Source organism: Equus quagga, chromosome 11 (genome assembly GCF_021613505.1).
Source record: "Equus quagga isolate Etosha38 chromosome 11, UCLA_HA_Equagga_1.0, whole genome shotgun sequence".
Taxonomy (NCBI): domain Eukaryota; kingdom Metazoa; phylum Chordata; class Mammalia; order Perissodactyla; family Equidae; genus Equus; species Equus quagga.
The window spans coordinates 96404279-96425580 of record NC_060277.1 but is presented as its reverse complement, the minus strand read 5'-3'; the positions used below and the strand labels follow the sequence as shown (position 1 = coordinate 96425580).

Sequence of the window (21302 nt, the reverse complement as noted above, 5' to 3'; positions counted from 1 at the left end):
TTTAGAGGAGGGACTCCGCATCCGGGATGGAATAAATCATTCAGTGGAGAAACCTGCAATAGCTCCCTGGAGCACTCCTTGGTGCTGTGACTTGCCCTGTTCAGACTTTCTTTAACTATAACACAAAACCTTGCTGACACTGGGTTGCTGAATTCCACAGGCTGCCCAGTCTTGTTCTGCTGCTACTTCTTTCATTCCCTGATTGCTTAGTTTGGTAATGACCCTGCCTGTCTGCCCTCAAGTTGCAGTTTGATCCCATAGGGCAACGCATGCTGACCTGTGGTCTGGTAACTAATGCTCAGTCTTGGCCAACTCTGGATCTTTCTGGTTCTGTGCTGATATTGTGCCTGTGTTGATGTGCTCAGCTCTTCCTGTGGACACTTTATAAGATTCCCCGCCCCTGCTGAGACTCCTGGCCAACCCAAGATAAAGCACTTTCCTTCTCCAAGGGGAAATCATAGATACACAGAAACTAAATTATTTGTTTAGGGAAATAGAGAAAGAGCTAGAAATTTAGCTGAGCTAGAATTAGAAGCTTCACATCACATTGTGTCTAAAATATAGTAATCAACAAGACAATTCTTAAATAAGATGTTGTTTTAATAAAATAATGCATACATATATTTTTCTTTTCAAAGATGTTATGACCAGGATGGTTGGCGTGAATGACAATATGTGGTGAACTATATAATTAGTAACAAAAACAAGGACTCTCAAATAAATAGGCTTCAATATATTTCTTTTTTTTAGGATATATTCTGCAAATCAGCTGAGACTGAGGCAAGGAGGCGCTGGCTTTTCCTCCAAGAATGTGCTCTTGGTTGGCTTGGGATAGAGAAAGGAGTCATATTTACCCTCCGGGAATCAAAAGTAACATTGGAGTGACCGTCTGGAGAGAGGAATCCTTGCCTCTCCTTACCCTCTCCTTGCCTTTTTGCCCAAGATTTCAGAGCTTAACTGAAACATACAAAAGCACCACCACAGAGTCACCTTTAGGCATCTGAGGCTCCAGCAGGGTGGGTGTGGAGCCAGTGGAAAATTCTGGGGAAAGCCGAGCTGGGCTAATAAGGAGTAAGGTCTAATGCGATAAAGGGGAAGCAGACCGTGCCTGAATGTTCTGACCCAGCACAAATCTATGTCACTGGAGCCGTACAATGGCCATGGACATGTAATAGAAAAATACAAGAAGCAGAATTACCCGACTAACCACCCATTAGTTGTACTTTAAGTTGGTCCCCCACGATGGAGGGTCCCTTACCTAAAGATTCAAGTATAATCAAAGCCATTTAGATATTCTTTGACATAATTTGCTTGATATGCAAGATGCTAAAAAAATCCTCTTTAATCCATCCTTCTTTCCATATCAAATCCACAGCTCTTTTCTCCTTTTCTGGTTAAGGATGAGCAGGAGTAGAAAATTCTCAGTTGGGATCCCCAGCCTGGGCTTGTGAGCTGGCCCTGCCTGGACGTCTTGCTTTTGTATATCTGAAAGAACAACAAGTAAGTCTTCAGGAAAAATCCAGAACAACCCAACTTCTAACAGATGAGGCTTCCTCAAATAACCATGTTAGCTTTTCAAAAAATATCACCCAATATAATTAGACTTGCAAAGGAGGAAGGAGGTGGCCTGAGCTGACTCTAACACCTCTGGCCTCAAAATGGGCTTGCAGAAGACCCTAGCCGCCCTCAATCCTTGGCACAGTCGTTGACTTTAAGTACTGAAGACTCCATATCCCTCACGAAGACTTCTTGTCCGGCTGGCCCAGTACCCAGGTGAGGCAGTAGGGGATGAGACTGACAGATGCCAGGGGCACTGCCGCACTCTTGCAGAAGGACAGGACGTAGAAGATCAACTCGATTTGGGATGGGGGTTTCAAAGAGTCAAAGAGATGCAGGAGGACGAGGGAGGCCACCATGCAGCTGAGGCGGAACGGGAAGCACTTGCTAAGCTTGCCCTTGCAGCTCTCCCTGTACATGCTGGAGTTGAGAGCCAACCCCAGGCCAAAGAGGGTCCCCAGGTTCTTGAAGAGACTGGCGAAAGGCGTGGTGTCAATGTGAACCCATTCTGGCTGCTCACACCATCTCTTGGCTTTCTCTAGAGTCCACAGGAGGTCTACACCCAGCCCCTTTAGCAGCAGGTAAAATCCAATGGCAAAACTGAACAGGAAGAAGGTAATGAGAAAATATTTCTTGAGACTGGCATTGTAGATGCTCTGAATACGGCAGAAAGTTTCAGCAACAGCAATACCTAAGCGGAAGAAAGAACGACTGTGAGAAACAGGGAAGACTCTGGACCTTCAGCTAGAGGTGGGTTTGGAGCAATGGGTGACATGTTATCTGTCCTGCCATTGTAGCATTAAATCACAGACTCTAGATTAGAGGGTCACCTCGTTCATTCCCATATGGGACTCCAGCCTGTCCTCAACCATAGACTCTTTCAGATGGAAGAGTAATGTCATACACATGCTCCCACCATATGCCTGTCTCCTGTCAGGGGGTCCTCATGTCTCTAAGTGAATACCCTCAGCAGTGGAGAGCTCACCCCCACTCGTGCAGCCCATTTCATCTTTGAATGGATTGATTCTTCCTGTGCTAAGCTGACATCTGTCCCCTTCTAATGTCGTCTGTTGGTCTCAGTTCTTTCCACAGGAGTTAAGTTGTAAATCTAGAGCCTCTTTAACACATTTGAAGATAGTTATTTTCCTCTCGAACCTAAACATTCCCAGCTCTTTCATGCATCTTGGTTTCCAGGCTCTTCCTCAAGCATGGAACCCAGTACTAAATGCTGTTAGTTTGTGGTTGCCATGAAACCGTTATCTCCCTTGTTCTCAACACTCTTCTTGGAACGCTCCTGTGAGTATTCTGCTCTTACAGATCTCCAGGCGAAAAAATTCTACAATTTCTCTAAGGTCTTATATTTCAGTGCCTCCCACAAAGCCAAGAAATTCTTTCTTACCCTTAACCTGTCTTTCCTGCCCCTTATTAACTGGATCTAAGAAAACACAAGTATTCAAAACTCGGAACATGTGAAAAAGACCAACTGTGGTATCTATTAGGTTTGCAAATAAATTTAGTTAAAGAGTTTACCTAGGACATTGTTCATTTGTTATAAACTTGCTAGATTCCCTTAAAGCCAAACTAGGGGCTGCTTCCAATTGAAGATGAGTAAGAAATAAAGAATACAAAAAGCTCAGAGATTTCAAGCTAATTCAGTTGTATAGTGTTAATTTTGCAGCTTTCCTGGAACACATCTAATGGTGTAGACCTGGGCACTCCTATAGAAATTAACCATTGCAAATCACCTCCTCTTGACTTTCAACCCACTGAAATGCTAACAGCATTGACTGCACATAGAACATGGCTTGAATGCTGGGATTTTGTCCTGATGAGGGAGAAATGGGATAGGCGGGGGAGGGAGGGGCAGAGGGAGCCAGAGCAGCTGATACCTGACAAGACTCCAGCAACAACCTGATGGGGGAAATGAGCAGCAAGGTAGATTCGTGACAGACAGACGTTCAGCTGTACGGCCCAGAATCCCAACCACAAAATGATGTTCAAGCACCTGCAACGGAAGAGGTAGCCATAACAGAATACAGACACAGATCCTTCAGCAAAGAGAATAGCCCTGGCAGGAATGCTGGAGCCTGGCAAACTTAGGTGCCGTCAGTGGAATTTTTGTAAGTTGAAATCCCTACTCAGAAGCTCAAAGATGCCTGTGGCACGTGGAAAACCCTAGCATATGTGAATTTTAACCTCCTTATTTTATATGTTTGATAATTAAGGAGTTACACAGTGGCTGCCTACCCAGAATTTCCTGTAGTAGGAATGTCTTACGTTTCTCTGTTTATTTTAACCTGGACGGGGGGACTCTGTGGTCAGTACAGAAATGGGTTTTTATTTAAACCTTACCATGACCTCACTACCTGATCTCAAGAAGCCCCTTTACTGTGTTAGACCTTGTTTCCTTATCTGTAAAATTAGGCATTGAACTCATGGGTCCTTTTCAACTCTGACATTCTGTGACTCTAACGTTCACCCTCAGCAGAAATGCCACAACTCTTATCTGTACCAACCCAAGGTATGGGACGGGCTGGGGGAATGCAAGGAAGAGCAAGCGGTATGTCAGCTACAGAGAGACCACCTCCTGCCCACACCCCAGTGCTGAGTTCTTACCAAAATCTGTAGGTTGCCTTTTTCTTTCCCCGAAAGATAGAGAGGGCGGACGTGACCATCACATAGTATACACCTGCTGTACCCATGGCATGGCCAGAGGGACTCCCTAAAAGGCAGAAAAGAGATGAATGAATGGACTAAAGGTGAAAAGTCTTCAACTGGGAGACTGCTAGGGGGTGTCATTTATCCATCCATTCATCTATCCATCCATCCATCCATCTTATCATCCATCCATCTATCTTGCCATCCATCCATCCTGCCATCCATTCATTTATTCATTTAGTCATTTATTTAACAAATATCTACAGAGCTCCTACTAAATGCCTGGCACTGTGCTGGGCTCTGGGAGTACAGTGGTGAGCACAAAAACAGACAAGTGTGGTTCTTATGGTTATAGACAGTCTAGAGATTACACGAAAGATCAGCATGCTGGATGTATAACCGCAAACTGATCTGCTCTCCATTACCTGTCTTCCACTCTCTCCTTGCTCACTCTGCTTGGCCATGCTGGTCTCATTGCTCTCCTTTAAACATGCTCCCACCTCAGGGTCTTTGCATTGTTAATCTTTCTGGCCAGAAATCTCTTCCTCCAGAAATTTACTGGCTAATTCCTTGCCTCCTTCAAGTTTTTGCTCAAATCTCACCTTCTCAGTGAGTCCTACACTGACCACCAGATTTAACACTGCAACTAGTTCTCATTCCTGATCCCTCTACCTCTCAAGGTAGAGGGTCCTGAGATGCACCCCCCAGATCCCCTTCTGGACTGAAGGACTTATTTTCCTAGCTGTTGAGCGTGTGGTCACAGATGGCCCTCAGCTCTCCAGCATTGCCCTAAGTGGAAGAGAGCCACCTTGATGAGGGTTACCCTCTCCCTGGGGATGGCCTGCACCCAGTCACTGGTCTGTATTGGGGTGTAAGGGTCTGGTCCCCTTTGACCCAACTCAGGGCAAATCTATAGGGCCATCTCCACCTTCAGAGCTCCCCGTGGGGTCGGCTGAGACTGAATCACAGCCAGACTTCTCCTTCTGCCCAGTCAGCTTCTGTCCCTTCCCTCCACAAGCGTTGCTCCTGAGTGTAGCCACGTTGCATGCTAATCTCCATCTGAGTCTGCTTTCCAGGGAGCGCCATAGGTAAAGCCTTTTTTCTTCTCTTCTCTGTTCTTCTCCTCCTCTTCTTTCTTCTTGTGAATTATCATCTTCTAATATCCTGTATATTTTACTTTTGTATTATGATTTTTGTATATTGGACACACACACACCATTCAAATTTCAGCTCTGCAAGGGCAGGGATCTTCGTTCATTTTATTCACTGAGGTATTGCAAGTACCTAGAACAGTGTCTGGCACAGAGTAAGTGCTCAATAAATAACATCCGAATGAATGACTATGCTCTGAAGTGAACAAAGGGTTTGTGAGAACATATAACTATGGGCTGTGCTGAGTTTGGGAGTCAGGATAAGGTCCCTGAGGAAGGGATGCGAGCACCAAGACCTAAGGGTGAACCAAGGGATTGGATATCCCTATTACCTCCTGAAAACGGAATCTGTCATTCGATTGAGCCATACTTGTCTGGCTGTAACTAGTAAAATACAGGCTGGGGGTGGGAGTGGACGGTTAGCTCAGGAGGACACTTCTATTGGGCCAGGCCTTTGGGAAGGTGCTCAGGCCTCTACTGCTTTCCCTGCCCTGGACAAAGGGCCATAGCACAGTTGCTCTCAGGAGCCCTTTGCCCGTGAGGGTGTCTTTGCTTCTCTGGACTAGCAATCTCGGTTCTGGAAACATATGGCAGATTTCCAAAGTAGTAGTAATATGCTATTCAGAAAGGCCTTCTTGAAGCGAATTAAAATGCAGTTGTACCAAATTGAAGACCATGACAAAAACTCAGAGTGGCTCTCCTCATGTCCCCTCAAGGACAGCTTCATCCACAACGAATGTAGATAGGTGTCCACAATGTGCAAGGTCCACCCCGTTTCTGTCTCTGCAGGGGCTGGGACTCTCACCTGGGCCAGTCTCACAGGTGATCGGGAACTGCTTGATCAGTGGCACGGAGGTGTTTCTGTAGTAGTCAGTGTCCAGGACCCACCAGTACGGGCGCTGTCCGAAGAGAATCCTGTAGAAAAGTAGAACCGGTATCTGGAGTTACTGAGGGAACCCTTTTGCCAGAAGCTCATACCTTCAAGAAGAGAGAGTAGCTCGAGGAGAATATCCATGTGATGCTAAACAGAAAGCTGGTAGCACCAGTTGCCTCCAAGAAGGGGATCTGGGTGGCTGGGGGGAGGGGGGGCAGACTTTTTACGATAGAGCCTTTATAAAACTTTAGAATTTTTAATTATTTGAATTTCTTATTTACTCGAGGATGAATAACTAACCCAAGACCATATTGATGGCAGCTATGTGACTTTTTTTAAACCCCAAGACAAATTTGTCCCGGAAGGATGCGTGTGGAGCTACAGTTTGCAGCCTGGACTCACAGAGCTTCCCAGGTCCCTCTTCTCTTTCTTCAGGCCTCAGTGAGTCTTGCGTTTCCTCTGACACCGGAGAATGTGCCCCAGCCCCAAGGACAAGCGCCCCAGGAGACGTGGCCACTGTGTTGCCATCAGAATTGCTCTCTGTAAGGACATACATAACCTTAGGTGTTTGCTTTGTATCCTCTCTGCTTTGAAACAGGCTATCTCAGGCAAACCACTTCCTCTTTAAAAGTACTAGATAAGTTTTTCATTGTGGAAACAGGTGTCGAGGTCAAAGATCAGTCAGGATGCCTCCTTTTCCCTGTGGTGGTGGAATGGTGATTTCTCACCAAAATCTGGGACAGCCACTAGCTCTGTCCTCTGCCAACTCAGAAAATCCATGATGCTTTAATTGAGATCAGCTGTTTGGAATAACTTTTTATTTATTAATTTTTTTTTGAAGATTGGCCCTGAGGTAATGTCTGTTGCCAATCTTCTTCTTTTTTTTTCCCCCCAAAGCCCCAGCACACAGTCGTATATCCTAGTTACAGGTCATTCTGGTTCCTCTGTGTGGGACGCTGCTAGCACGGCTTGATGAACAGTGTGTAGGTCCATGCCCAGGATCCGAACAGGCAAACCCCAGGCCACCAAAATGGGGCACGTGAACTTCACCACTTGGCCACAGGGATGGCCCCTATTTTTTAATTTTTTTAGGGTCGTGCTGTTGAATAGGGACATTACAGACAAAACTCAGATTTTTCAACAGAAGTTTCAGAATGCCATCAATATGCCTTGGGCTTCTGAGCCCAATAACAACTTTTTTCCTACTCTAAAGAACTTTTATTGTCTACGGCCAAAGAATATTAGAACTGGAAAAGATCTTAAGAATCGCTTCTGTGTGAGAAGATGGATGTTAGATGAACCTATTCTAGTAATCATTTCATAATATATATTGTGCTATATGCCTTAAACTTATACAGTGATGTATGTCAATTATTTATAAATAAAGCTGGAAAAAAAAGAGTCACCTGACAGTAGACACAGATAGTTTTAGGGATGATAAAGGTCTTAGAGGGCAACTGGTCCAACTTCTTCATTTTCTAGATAGGAAATAGAAGCCAAACCAGTAATGTGCTAGAGTCAGCTGGTACTGGCTAATAACTGTAAAATATTCAGGATTTTTGCAAGCTGGACCCACTGGTGGCTTGAAAGTGGCCATAAGGGGAATATATACACAGTAGAAATGGGCAAACACTAACGCTGGATATAACATAGTTCTTAAGAGCCTTGCCTCTGAAGCCAGCCTGCCTGGGCTGAAATCCTGTCTCTGACATTTACTACCCGTGTTGGTCTAGTCACTTAACCCAGTGCCTCCGTCTCTTCACCTGTAATATAGTGGTAACCACCCCACAGAAAAGCACTTAGCACATGGCCTGGCACATATTAAATGTTCAATAAGTGTTAACTACGATTATTATTAAGGTCCCAGAGATAACCTAAGTTTACAGATTATAAAACAGAAACTCAGAGAGTTGCTGTGACTTGCCCAGGACACAGAGCTGGTAGGTAGCTGAATAAGGCTGGATCCCAGTTCTCTGGGTTATTCCTCACTACTCCACACAGCTGGTTTTTAAATTATCATTGTGTTTCCTTTTTTCATAAATCATCTTTCTTTCATACGTCTATCTTCATGTTGCCTATCCTGCTTCAGTCATAAAACTATGTTTATTTCCTTATAGTCTGTAATTCAGAGTTTTCAGTGTCCAGCTGGCCTTCCATCCATATGAAATAGCCTTTCCTGTATTTTCAACTCACTGACAGGGTTTCCTCTGTCTTCCCTCTTTCTTTAGATGATCCAAAGTCAGGAGGAGAGTAAACTGTGGCTTCCTGAATAGTATGGAGAAGGCAACTTCTGATGGACAGATAATTCCAGAGAGAATGCCAGCCTCTTCCCTTGCCGACCTCCTCTGTCTGGCTCCTACTCACCACTTAAAGACAAGGTTGAGCCAGTCTCCAATCACAGCTACCCAGAGGAGCTTGATGCCCACAGCTTCTCGAAGATGGAACCAGATGGGGAAGAGGACGTAGAAGGCATTCCTGAGGTCAGCAATCACGGACACCAAGATGAACCAATCCTGGCAGTCCTGGTAATTCACCTGGAGGTAGCGAGTTGACTGGATCCCAAAGTCATGGAGAATGTTCATTCCTTCCTCCATCCTCACTCTCTGGCCCTTCGGGAAGGCTTCAGCTGAGCTCTTGTAGTTATATCAGACGTGGTGGTGATTGCTCTGCTATCAGCCTGTGCCTTGCCTCTGTTTTATACACCCTGGATCAAGTCTGCAGGTCAACCCAACCCTGATCTTTGGACTCAAAAACCACTTTTGTCTAAAATTTATTGATCAAAGGTGCATCATCAGTAGGTTGATGCAAACATGTTCAGGGTGATTTACGTAAAATAGAAAAACAGGCACACAGGAACGGCCTGATCGGCAATGTGCTCGGCAGGGCCAATTATTAACCTTGGCATGCGGCTTGACAGGGCAAGGGGCTGCCCTCTGGCTCCGAAACTGGGCCAGAGACCCAGGACAGAGTCTAGATCCAGCGTGGTTCTTGCAAAGATGCCTGGTTTCCCAAGTCTGCACTGCGCTTTATTTTAGTACAAAGAAAAGCCCCGATGCTCTAGCTATTCAAGTTTGAAGTCACTAATTTTAAAATACAGTGAGTTCCATTGTACTGGGAACTGCCACCTTGCCGGGCCTTTCTTAACTGCCTTAGGGTCTAGGAAATGCTTCTGGTTTGGGAGATCAAACCCTCTTCCCAATATTGGCTCCATATCTCTTAGGGCCAGAAAATAATCATCTCTGAATGCACTGATTAAATTCATTTAATGCTCTTAAAGTTAGGACATGTGGGGTTTTAACACATAAGTTTAAGCGTTAGAATGAATGTATGTTCATGCAAAAACAATATGATGAATATGTGGTTCTAATAAAAACACCAGCAAACTGGTGACTAGGGACTCTGGAAAGGGCTTCTGTATTTGGAGCTTTCTTTCATTTGTACACACACACACACACACACACACACACACACAAATAATCACCAGGAAGTCAATATAATTTTACTATAGCCATGGATGTAGACAAGGAATAAGTAAAAGTAACCAATGCCAGGTTATGAGAAACGATGCTGCCTGCTCACCTGCACGAGCAGAAATCATCCTGCAGCAGTGCAGAGACCAAACCCACACACACTTGGGTTACGTGGAACTCTGAGGGGATCAGGGGGTGAATCAGGTGACGAACTGATACATTTTCAAGGATAAGAGCTAGTGGCAATAAAGCTTTTGAAAACCCGCTTGCATTTCCCATCAGCAAGTCCATATTGCCTTGTGAGGGGTAGATTGAGGACAGGGAAAAGAAACCCAGAGCTGAGTCTGTAGCAAAGGTTGACAACATTCCATGCTGGGAATGATTAAAACATCTTCCAGGAGGTATGGTCTGGAGTCTCACCCCCACCCCCCAGGGCTCTCACCCAGCTCAAGTGGACTCCAACTGCCCTTGACCACATTGTCTCTGCTGGTCCAAGCAACTCTGTCTTGCCACCTCCAGACTGAGGAGCAGGTAATGGTGGTGGTGGTGGCTGCGGGTGGGCTGCAAATGAAGCATGTACTTGGCAGTGTTGTCATGGTGGGGGGGGGGGGGGGGTGTTCCGCAATGCTAGGACTGCTAGGCCATGGGTTGTGGACCCCACCAGAAGAGATGGCTCTTTTTTTCCCTCTACCCTCTTCCTTGAAAGTATTGAGTAACTATTGCCGTGATCCTGGGGGCTGGAATTTCTATGCGTCTCCACAGGGCTGCTAGGAGCCAGAGTCTCTGGGTCGAGCGGGGTTCCATCATGTGTGCAGCGTATGGAGAGCCCCATCTTCTCAGCGAGAATGCTTGTGTTGATAAGGAGTCGTGATGGAGCTGATATTCAATTCTGGGCACACAGGGCAGTGGGAGAGGCCCTCTGGCAGGCTGCCTGCCAGGCAGGGGGATCCTCTTGGTCAGAGCAATTTTGTATGTCATGAGACTTCTTGCTAGTCTCCACCTTTCTACCTTCCAGCCCTTTCCTGCTGCCTCCAGCAAATTTTTATTATGTGCGGAAAGAGGAAGGCCCCAAAGGACCTGAGCCTGCTAGAAAGCTGACTAAAGAGAGAAATTGTGGTGTTCTCAAATCCTCAGAGGACTTGTGCGTATTTGAAGTGAATATTGTGGACGAAGCATTTGAGCGCCTGGAGATTTTGGAGAGAATTCCCTCATTTACAGAACTATCTCCAGAGAGGGGATTCCCTCACCTCCCTCCAACTGCTGTCTTTTTCCCTGTCAAGAAGTTCTCCAGTTTAATTTGACAAACATTTCCTGAGCAGGACACCACGCCCAGTTCTCTGAGGAATTCAAAGTTAAACCTAGCTGTCCTCCTGAACCTTGACACTCTAGTGGCAGGGAGGCCAGACATTTACTAACTAACTATGTCAACTGGGGGATCCTTTGAGCAAAATTGAACCCATTTGTACAAATATAAGTGAGCTCCCTATTATTTTGCCCTCAGTGGAGGTGACTCAAGCCTTCTTAATGCTCTCTGGGGAAACGATCAGCTGAGGCTGGGAAGCAACAAAGATGGAAAATTATACGGGCCCCTCTTCGACAGGTACACTAGCCAGGCACTCCTAAGGCACTTTCTCCACAAACAGAAATTCAGAGCTTTGAGGATCTTGGTCTGGGAAGTACAGGAAGGAAAGGTGCCAGAAAGTAGGCTGGTCTGCCGTTAAATGAGGGCAGCTGGTTCCAGTGTCCTGGCACCTTCGTCTCCCAGAGCACATTTGACTCATTCACTCAAACAAGTTCATTTGCTGACAGGAAAGCAAAGAGCAAGGAGCCATAATTCACCACATACCTCATCCAAAAATTCCATTTATTACCAAAAAGAAATTCTGACTTTCCCTGCGGCCAACTCCTCTATTCTGGCTCGGGCTCTGGGTTCTGTTGAGAGAGGAGCTGCCTTTACTTTGCCCAGCTGTTATCACTAGGATGGGTCTTTTCTGCACATGGTAGTCAGGATGCGAACCCCAGCTTCGATCCGATGCTTTGTCTAAGCAGCAGGGTAGATTTCTCTGGAGGATTACAGCTCAAACTGAAAGATATACGGTTTTTAATTTTTTTCTTTATTTCTTTTCAGGTGCTTTTTTTCCTACCAAGTGATCAGTAGAGGAGGCATTTAGGGGTAGACAGTAGAAACTGGCTGGATCAACTGCTGTCACATTTTAAGTGAGTGATCCAGTTGATTTTTTTACAAAAACATGTTAAGACAAACAGGTGGAGGGAGGATTAATCATTGATAGCCAGTGAAAATGGCTGACTTATCTCCAGGGTGGTGAGAAAGTTCAGCTTCAGGACCTTGAACTGTGCATCCACTGACCAGGTGAGGGGAGCGTGCTGCACGTCTCAGGATGGGCTGGACATTTTGTTCACAGAAAAATATCAGAGGGCATTTGCTTCTCTGTAAACGGTTAAGAACTCCCCGCTCATTACCTTCTTCCTGCCACGCCAGGAGGCAAATCAATCAAATGAATCCGGGAGCCTTTGTGGGCAGCACAGACTGACCATCCTCTTCCTCTTCTTTTTCTGCCTTAACCCCTGTCCCCAAAGAAGCTGTTGTCCCCTCCAGAGACGCCTGTTTCTGCAAATGGTTAACGAGCTCTCTCTTGACCAGATGGTAAACGCTTCTCCCACCCTCCCATCAACGCTTTGGCAGGGCCAAACCGCTCTAGTAGCTAGGAAACATTCTTGCTGTCAGATTTGATCCATCCTGCCAGGAGTTAAATTTTGTTAACGGTGCACAGGAGAGGCAGAGGCACCACCAAATAGTGGGGGGGACTATTGGGAAAAAGCTCATTTCCCCTTCATCCTGGTCTGTACTCCAGAGGCAAAAAGGGGCTGTCTGAGGAGAGGTGGAAAGTGTGAGTCGAGCTAAGGATTCAGCCCCAACTGCCATCCCTCCCAGCTTCAACTCATGGACTCTTTGGAAGAATTGGGACCAACTGAAGAAGGAGGGGAGGGAACTAAGTCATCAACGGCTCAGCCATAGCTCAACCTGGTGGGGAGTGGAGTGAGGTGGGGACACGGGTGGGGGGGCGGGTAGGAAGTGGGTGTGGAGGAGGAAAGAGCATCTTGGTTTTCCTCAGAAGCCTCTCCAAAACACCCTCAAGCCTCCAGCAGGCAGCCCAGGAGACTCCCCCCTCCCCACTGCCATGGCTAGGATTTAAAAGGAAAAACAAAAGATTAAATAGGAAGATCAAAGAGCTGTGTGACCTTGGCCAAGTCACTGGAGTGCTCTGGGTTTTACTTTTGTTAATGGCAAAATAAGACTTGGTGACCCTCATCCTCCTTTCAGTTTTAGCATTCTCTGAGTCTTTGGTGCTCCTTTGAAAGTAGCTCCAAGGAGGTGGGGTCTGACTGTTGATTCCCTGACAGAAGTACAGTAAATGATTCATCATTGCCAGAAGGAAAAGATAAATGTGCTCGTATTTTTTTAATCAAAACATTTTCAAAAGTAATATATTCACCTAGTTAAAAAAATTCAAAGAATTTGGAAGAGTATTCCGTGAAGCCAATTCTTCCTGCCATCTGAGGGTACCTTCCAAACACCGGTGCTGCCAGAACCCAGCGCAACCTGAGGTGCCCTGGGAGTCAGAGAGGCCCCCACAGTCCTCGAGTGGAAGTCAGCTCCCTAGGTTGAGCCTGGCACCCAGGCAAGACCCAGATTGGGGGAGGGGGTCATCTCTTACACCCTCTTCTCTTCCTCCTTGTTTTTTTCTCCCTCAGCTCTGCCCTGTAATTCTTTAATCAACTCTTTCTTAAATAGCTGCGGAATTTTCATCCCAACCAAAACACCCATGCTGTGCAGTCGGTTATTAGTCCTTCCCTCTTCTGGAGCCCAGCTAGGGGACATAACTAGGAAATTAGTAGTCTTGGACCCTCTTAACCCAAACCTTACCCCCTCTGAGAGTTCCCAAATGAGGACTGTGATGCAGAGAAAGAGGATGAAGTGAGGCCTGGAATTATGAAAACAAACAGTGGGATTTGCACTCCCCCACCGCCTCACTGGCCTGGAGAGGGCAAAGGAACTATTCTGAGCTATGAAAACACAACAGACCTCTGCTAGGAAGTAAACAGCCGTCTGTCCCGCCAACGCCTGTCTCCCTGGACATGAGTCGTGACAATGTCTGATCACCAGCCAGGGGGTGGGAGAGAGAGGGAGAAGGCAAGGAGAGTCTAGCATGCCTCTCTCTTTTAGCATGGAAAGGAAAGGCGGTGTTTGCTTTATTTTTAAGATTTTAAACATTTTCTTCACTTTAGTAGGTTTGAAATGGAAGGAAGGCAGCACTAGGGTCACGTAAGTCCAGGAGATCTCTCCAACTCTGAATTCCAGAAAGCAGGATACCTGTCGCCCCCTCCTCCATCCTCTGCAACTTCAGCCTCCTCTGCTTTACTGGGAAGTCGTGGTGACCTTCTCACTGTCAAATCTGCTGGTTGGCCTTTTCTCATCCTTCTTCTTCCTTGATCTTTGGCCACATCTGACACTTTTGACAGACAACTGCTTTGAAACACCCCCCCTTGCTGTGTTCAATGTCGCTAACTGTCTTCTCCTTTCTCCTCTTCCTCCTCCCGCAGTGATGGGTCCGTGATGGCGGACCCCGCTTGAACACCACCTGGACGTCCCGTATGTTTCTCAAATTCCTTCCACACCTGTTCTTCCTCTAGATTTCCCTGCTTTGTAAATGCATCTCCTCCCTCTCTGCCATCCTAGAGGCACTGAGCCTGGCAACCTTCGCGTCATCCTTGACGCCTCCTCACGCGCCATTTGCAGTCATTCATCAGGTTCTGAGCATGTATTTTCTACTCTTGTGGCCTCTCCTCAATCCCTCTGCCTAGGCCTGCTAGTCCTTTCATTATTTAGTGACCTCCTACTCCCCTTTTGGCTCCCCTGCCCAAACCAGCCTACAGACTACTGTCAAAGGAGGCTTCTTACAACACAGTTCTTTTCACTTGTCATCTGAAAAATACCCAGGCTCCCCATTGCCTACAGAATGAAGTTCAAATTCAAGCTCATCCACAATTGGACCCCAGGTTATCTTTCCAGCCTTATGTCTTGCAGTCCCCTTCGTGGACCTCTTACTCCAGATATATATTAGATGGGTTTGCATTTCCCAGACATGACTTGTTTTTTCTAAATTTGCTTTTCTCTCCACTTGGAATATCATTTTCTCCATCTCCACATGTCCAGATTCTAACCATATTCAAGGCCAAGCTAATATAGTCTTCCCCACCCACTGAAGCCCAGCCCTTGTCAGCTGTAAAGAATCACTTTAACCTGAACTCTTCTAGAACTTAACTGTTCCTTTCTTGGAGCACTTGGCATGTTCCAGCGTTGCATTACAGTTGTTTTACACGTATGTCTTAACCTTTTTTCTGCTATCCTGAGCCTGAGGGCCAAGAAAACATCCCTTCCTGCCTCCAGAAATGAGCTCTGCTTGCATGTCTGGTGCCCAGTGTGGTTTGTATAGCTGTGATGGTCCCTCCCATCCCTGACACACATCCCTTTGCATTGTTTGCCTCTCTTCCCATCAAGATGTGAAATTTATGTCTCCATCCTTCGAATCTGAGCTTGATCTTGTGCCTTGGCCAATGGGACATTAGCAAATATGATGCAAGAAGAGGCTTGAAAAGCATTTGTTCTCTAGGGCTCGTCCTCTTTAGGCTACAGTCAGAACCCTGGACCACAAAGGGGAGAAGTCCAGACCAACCTGCTGGAGACACGTTGCTGTAACACGTGACCTGACAGCCAGACCCACCTGCTGGACACGTGAGTGAGGCCATCTTAGACCATCCAGCCCCAGTCCATCTGCCAGATACCTGCAGCCATGTGAGTGACCCAGGTGACTCCAGCAGAAGAACTGCCCAACTGAGCCCAGCCCAGATGGCCATCCTACAGAATAAGGAGTAAATAAAATGGTTTTAGGCCACCAAGCTATAGGGTGATTTACTATGTAGTAACTGAAACACCTGGTAGATGCTGGTTAATAAAATATTAAATACTGGCTATCATTCTTTGAGCATTTACAAAGTGCCAAGAACTAGTTTTGGAAAATTACATGGATTAACTCATTTAATCCTCATAAAAGTCCTGAGGTAGATTTTATTACTGTCCCCATTTTACAGGAGAAGAAAGTGAGGCACAGAGAAGTTAAATAACTTTCCCAAGGTTATACTTGCCAAACCTCAGCAACTTGGCTCGAGAAGCCACACTATAAACCATTTTACCACGTTGCAGAATGACGAAAACATTCATTCATTGATTTGCTGCCTCAGAAACACCCTTGCCCACATACATGCCCAACTGTATAGCATTTTGGGGTCCAACACCCAGCCTATGCTTCTAACCCCCCACACCATGCCCCCTAGGTCTACCCCAGGCTCTGGGCCCCTCCTGTGTGTTTCAGGGCAAGCCCAGTGTGGGGAACTGACTTACAGACCTGCCAATGTCCACCTCCTCAGAAACCTCACTGTCCCTTCTCCTCTTTCCTGCAAGCTTTGCTGAGGGGCTGGTTCCAGTGGTGCAGGTCTCGCCTGGAAAGCAAGTGCTTGGCTCAGCATATCATTGTTGCCCTTTGACCTCGTGTCTTGTTTTGACCTGTGCTTCCAGGGTGATTTTTCACTCAGGATCTTTGGGCTTCCTTAGATCTTCCTTTTTGAGGTAGTCAAAGGAGAAACTGGGTATGAAATGGCTTTTTACAAGACAAGGAACTCCTTGAATGTAACAAGCACTATTGTTTGTTCAGATTTCAATGAAAATATATCTAAGCAGCCAAAAGGGCATGACATCATACTGGGCCCCAGGCTACCAAGGCCAACAGGACATGGTTCTTGCCCTAGGGAGCTCAGGCTCTCTGATGAGGAGTGAAGGGAGGACACATGTAGATAAGAACTGAGTTCAGCTCATGAACCTCCCTTGTGGAGTTCTGTCCAAAGTGCTAAGGGAGTGGGGAGAACAATGCAACTAGTTTTGCTTGGGGTGGGGCGATATCTGAGTCGGGTTTTAGAGGATGAATAAAGTGTCACCAGATGAAGAAGGGAGGAAGGAACCAGGGGAAGGAAGAAGGAGAGCTCATGGGCAGAGGCATGGGTCGGTGGGAACAGCCTGTTTGGGGAAGGGCACATTGTCTGGGCATCTGGAGTGCAGGACAGCACAGTGGGGGTGGGGGGTGCTGAAACCAGTTTGTGAACCACCTAATACGGCCTGCAGAGAGTGGGTAGCTTTGAAGATTTTAGGGGGCAGTTAGACAAGGAAAAACTATAGAGTGGGTAGGGAAGGAAGGTGGGCATTCACTTACAGACAGTCTCTGCTCAGAAAGTTAGACATGAAGTCTAGGGCAAGGCTGGTGCGCGTTGTGTCTGGAGTCTGATGACGCCTCCCAGGATACCGCACAATGGTTTCTTGGTGAATTCACCACAGTCCAAGGGAGGGGCCTAAATCAGAATTCATTAACTCACCAAGGGGGATGGGATCATATTTCAGGGAAGATTGAAATTTATGAGAGTAACCCCTGCAGGCTAATCTTCATTTACAGTAACTGTCAAAGCAAAAGCAATTATTGTCAGGACACCAATTAGTTCATTTACACAAGAGCTGTAACAGACTTGCCCATTTTCTTCCCATGACCAATGTGCGGACTGATGAATCAGAATCAGCAGTTGCTCATGAGATAGGTTTGCTGGGCCTGGCGCCTCCATCCACATGCCTAATGTGCCTCCAGGGCTGATGTGTCCTGGCCTTGGGCCTGGTCCTCTGCTCCAGACATGGTCGGATTGTCACTGCCAGGGCAGGCTCTGCAATGCTTCTTTGCTGTGCCTTCTGACGGACACGTTCTTTGCGTATGTTACACTCTGGTCAGGGTCCTCTGGCAAGCTTGGAACCAAACTACTGCTCCAGGGTTTTCTCAACCTTGGCTACATATTAGAATCAGCTGGGGGAAATTTAGAAACTGCTAATGTCTGAGCCTCGCTATCATAGATTGTGATTTTACTGGTCTGAGGTGCAGCCCGGGTATGTGGAGTTTTACCAGCTCCTCAGGGATTTCTTTTTTCTTTAATTTATTTAACTTGTTTTAAAGATTGGCATCTGAGCTAAGAACTGTTGCCTATCTTTTTTTTTTTTTCTGCTTTTTCTCCCCAAATCCCCCCAGTACATAGTTGTATATTTTTATTTTAGTTGTGGGTGCTTCTAGTTGCGGCATGTGGGACGCCGCCTCAGCATAGCCTGACGAGGGGTGCCGAGTCTGCACCCAGGATCCGAACCAATGGAACCAATGGGCCGCCAAAGCGGAGTGCACGAACTTAACCACTCGGCCACGGGGCCGGCCCCTCCTCAGGGCTATCAACGTACAGCCAAGGTTGAGGGCCTTTGCTTTGAGGCAACTGTGCATATTTCAGCTCTGGTCCACTGAGTGTCGATTGTGCTCTTAGAGGGTCACTTACCATGGATCAGGTGCCAAGTGCTTTTCAAGCATTACCTTGTTTAATTATTTAACCAGGCCTGTCAGGCAGTGAAGAGCAGCGGTACAGGGGAAGGCAGTCATGTAGAAGAAGCCATGAACGCATCAAGACTTGGGTTCGATCCAGCCCCACTGCTTACCAGCCAACTTGGGGCAAGTTACCCAATCCCTCTGAATCTTAGTTTCCTCACTTGTGAAATGGGAATAATAACATCTGCTTCTCAAGGTTGTTGTGAGGAATATATGAGGCAATAGACGGGAATCAGCTAGCCCAGAGTAGTCTCCACCATACTGGCTCCATTTCAATGGGAGACGTGGGAGAGACTGAGGCATCACGTTCCTTGAGGGTCCTCAAGAAAGGAGGAGTCCCCCGTCAGCCTGGCCCAGAGACATAAGGTCAATGAGTATGAGAAACATGCGGTGGGAAGATGTCTGAGATCCAAGCCCCACCGAGAAGGCTACAGTCTTTTATTTCCCTTCACAGGCTCCAGATGTGGGGAGGAGCAATGTTACAGAAGCTGCAGACATCCACCCGGAGCCTGCATGGAGCAAACACAGCCAACCATCGACCATAGGCCAAGTGTCAGACTGGGGACACCAGGCAGGTGCCACTAAGAGGCCAGGCCAGAGAGCTCACACCGATACTGTGTATATGTGCATGTGGTGTTTGAGGTCCTTTCAGTGGGGTGTATAGGTCCAAGGGTCCCCTAGGGCCCACAGTCCCAAAGTTCCCTGCCCCTTCCAGAACTTTGCTACTCTGACCCTTTGGATCTCTCTGGGCTGCAGTCCTCAGGGTCTGGTTGCTTCTTTCCTGTGGCTGGAAGGATATATTCCCAGGATAGCCTTCTGACAGGGCTGCCTTAACTCTTTTCCTGAGAGTTCCCTGTGCACCATTCCCTTGGGTGGCTCGAGCTGTGCCCTCTGACACCAGTGGGGAGCCCCATCACATGCTCATTGCTCAGCAGGTGAGCCGCAACAGCAGAGCCCCCAACACAGACTTCAGCCCGGGAGACAGGTCCCCTCTCCCCATCCCTGCAAGTGGAGAAGCAGAGGTGGAACAGCCCAGAGAAGCATCCTTGGCTCTCCCACAGTGTTTGTTTTGGGGGCAAGATGACAGCATTTACACCCATCGTGGTCCAAATTTCTTTGAACAAGAAAACACAAGGAAATCAAAACATGATATTTATCTGGGCTGAGAGGGTAAAGAGACACAAATTCACTGAGCCTTAAAACAAAATGGAAAGAAATCAGCTCTGCCTTAACCCCTTCCCCATCTGGGCACTTTCCACCATATCCTGCTGATATTCTGGAATCAAGAATTTGGCTCCCACGGCCTTTAGTCTTGGTATGAAGGTCCCTTTGCCAGAACTTAGTTCCTTTCCAGCTCACCTGGTTGAGACTGGGGGTAAGAGCAGTTCACAAGGGAACCACAGGACTTACGCAGTGTCTGAGCCCCGGGTCTGCCATTTCTCTCTGGTCAAGCTAAGCTGGACCCAAATCTCTGTGCCCTGAACTCCTCTCCTGCCAGGCCTGCCCAGTCAGGGCCCTCCCCTAGGCCTCTGTTGGTGGCCTGGGCTTCCCACTGAGGACAAATCCCCCTCTCTTTCTGACTTTGGAGCCCCCTCTTCCAGAAAAGACGCTGACAGAAGTGGGAAAGCCACAGAAGCAGAAGTGTAGACCCTGCCTATCAGATGGGTTTCCCTGGCCTGGAGGCTCCTGAGGCAGCTTGGTCTTTAAGCCCTACCTCCTCCCCACCTTATGCTGGCCCCGCACTCCTTTCTGGAAAATATGCCAGTTCTTCTTTATGCCCGTCCAAAGTCCACACCTCAGGAAGGGCAGCAAGGATTTGAAGCCTTGGAGGCCAATGCCCACCAGGAGGCCCTTGGCTCATACACGTGCCCACCCCTGATGGAGCAGCTCCTGACGTGGTTCCCGTAGCTCCTAAGGCTTTTTGGTCCCTACCCTTGATGACATTCTGATCACCCATGCTGGCTGCTGCAGAGTAATGGAGGCCACTGTCACCCATGGCCGTGAGAACAGATGACTCTTCAACGTTTCCCCTACAAACTCCCCTGACCTGCTGCTGTCACTTGACCATCCCACCCCCTCTCAAAAGCGTACTCCACACGGTCTATTCTATGTAAATGGCGAGAACTCGGAGGGAGATTATTTGGCAGTGCACACAGATGACAAGATGTCAGCAGGAACGTTTTTGTTCTCATAGTGAAAGGTAGAGAGACAAGATGAAGAAATCTGTCCAGAGACATATGTCTCCCATAAGGACACAACCAGGGATTGTCCCTCTCGCCAACAAGACAGCCCCCTGCATGTCCAAGGCTTCCCCAGCCCGGGGACAGAGGAGGACACCAGAATTGAGCGATGTGGGGGCATGGATTACAGGACCTGAGGTAGAAGGGACATCCCCCCAGGACCTCAGAGGGAAATGCCAGGGAGTAGAAGCTGAAGTAGCAAGAGGAGGGGAAGGAGGAGGAGGAAGGAGAAGGAATGTGCCAGGGTGAGAAATGAGAAATGAAGACAGAGAAGCAGCTTCCCAAGATCGGGGCACAGGCCTGGTGGGGACCTGCCTGGGGCTTGAGAGAACAGCTGGTCTTTAGAGGCCTCATCTTCGTATTCAAGACCCGGGGCAGAGGAGGAGCGGGGACCCTAAGAAAGCTTCTGAATGGACTTAATACGACTGAACTGTACACTTAAAAAATGGTCAAATTGTAAATTTTGTTATGTGTGTTTTATCACAATAAACAAGAGCAAGAAAAGAAATGGTGCAGTCACTTTGGAAAACAGTCTGGCGGTTCCTCAAAAGGTTAAACATAGAGTTACCGTATGACCCAGCAATTCCACTCATGGGTATACTCCCAAGAGAAATGAAAACCTGCGTCCATACAAAAACTTGTACGCGAATGTTCAGAGCAGCATAATCCTTAATAACCAAAAAGTGGAAACAACCTAAATGTCCATCAGCTGATGAATGGATAAACAAGTGTGGTCCATCCGTGCTGTGGAATGTTGTTTGTCCATAAAGGAATGAAGTACTGATTCATGCTACAACATGGGTGTCCCTCAAAAACAT

General features: G+C 47.2%; 1 protein-coding gene and 1 long non-coding RNA gene across 3 annotated transcripts; one reads left to right on the top strand and one right to left on the bottom strand.

Moving 5' to 3' along the window:
- Positions 1–582: 582 nt before the first annotated feature.
- Positions 583–8913, bottom strand: G6PC1 (glucose-6-phosphatase catalytic subunit 1). Of its 2 annotated transcripts, none has more exons than XM_046674645.1 (5): positions 8605–8913; positions 6172–6281; positions 4174–4279; positions 3447–3562; positions 583–2248 (listed from the first exon to the last, which is right to left on the bottom strand). In XM_046674645.1, the coding sequence occupies exons 1-5, from the start codon at positions 8832–8834 to the stop codon at positions 1737–1739; spliced, it is 1074 nt and encodes a 357-aa protein (XP_046530601.1). In that variant the 5' UTR covers positions 8835–8913; the 3' UTR covers positions 583–1736. The 2 variants fall into 2 exon arrangements, with proteins under 2 accessions (XP_046530601.1, XP_046530602.1); XM_046674646.1 differs by having other exon boundaries at positions 8775–8888.
- A 1216-nt stretch (positions 8914–10129) lies between these two features.
- On the top strand, positions 10130–20978 carry LOC124246490 (uncharacterized). The gene is made up of 3 exons (XR_006890508.1): positions 10130–10241; positions 10726–15585; positions 18699–20978. It is a non-coding gene; the product is annotated as an uncharacterized LOC124246490 (long non-coding RNA).
- The last annotated feature ends 324 nt before the right edge of the window (positions 20979–21302 follow it).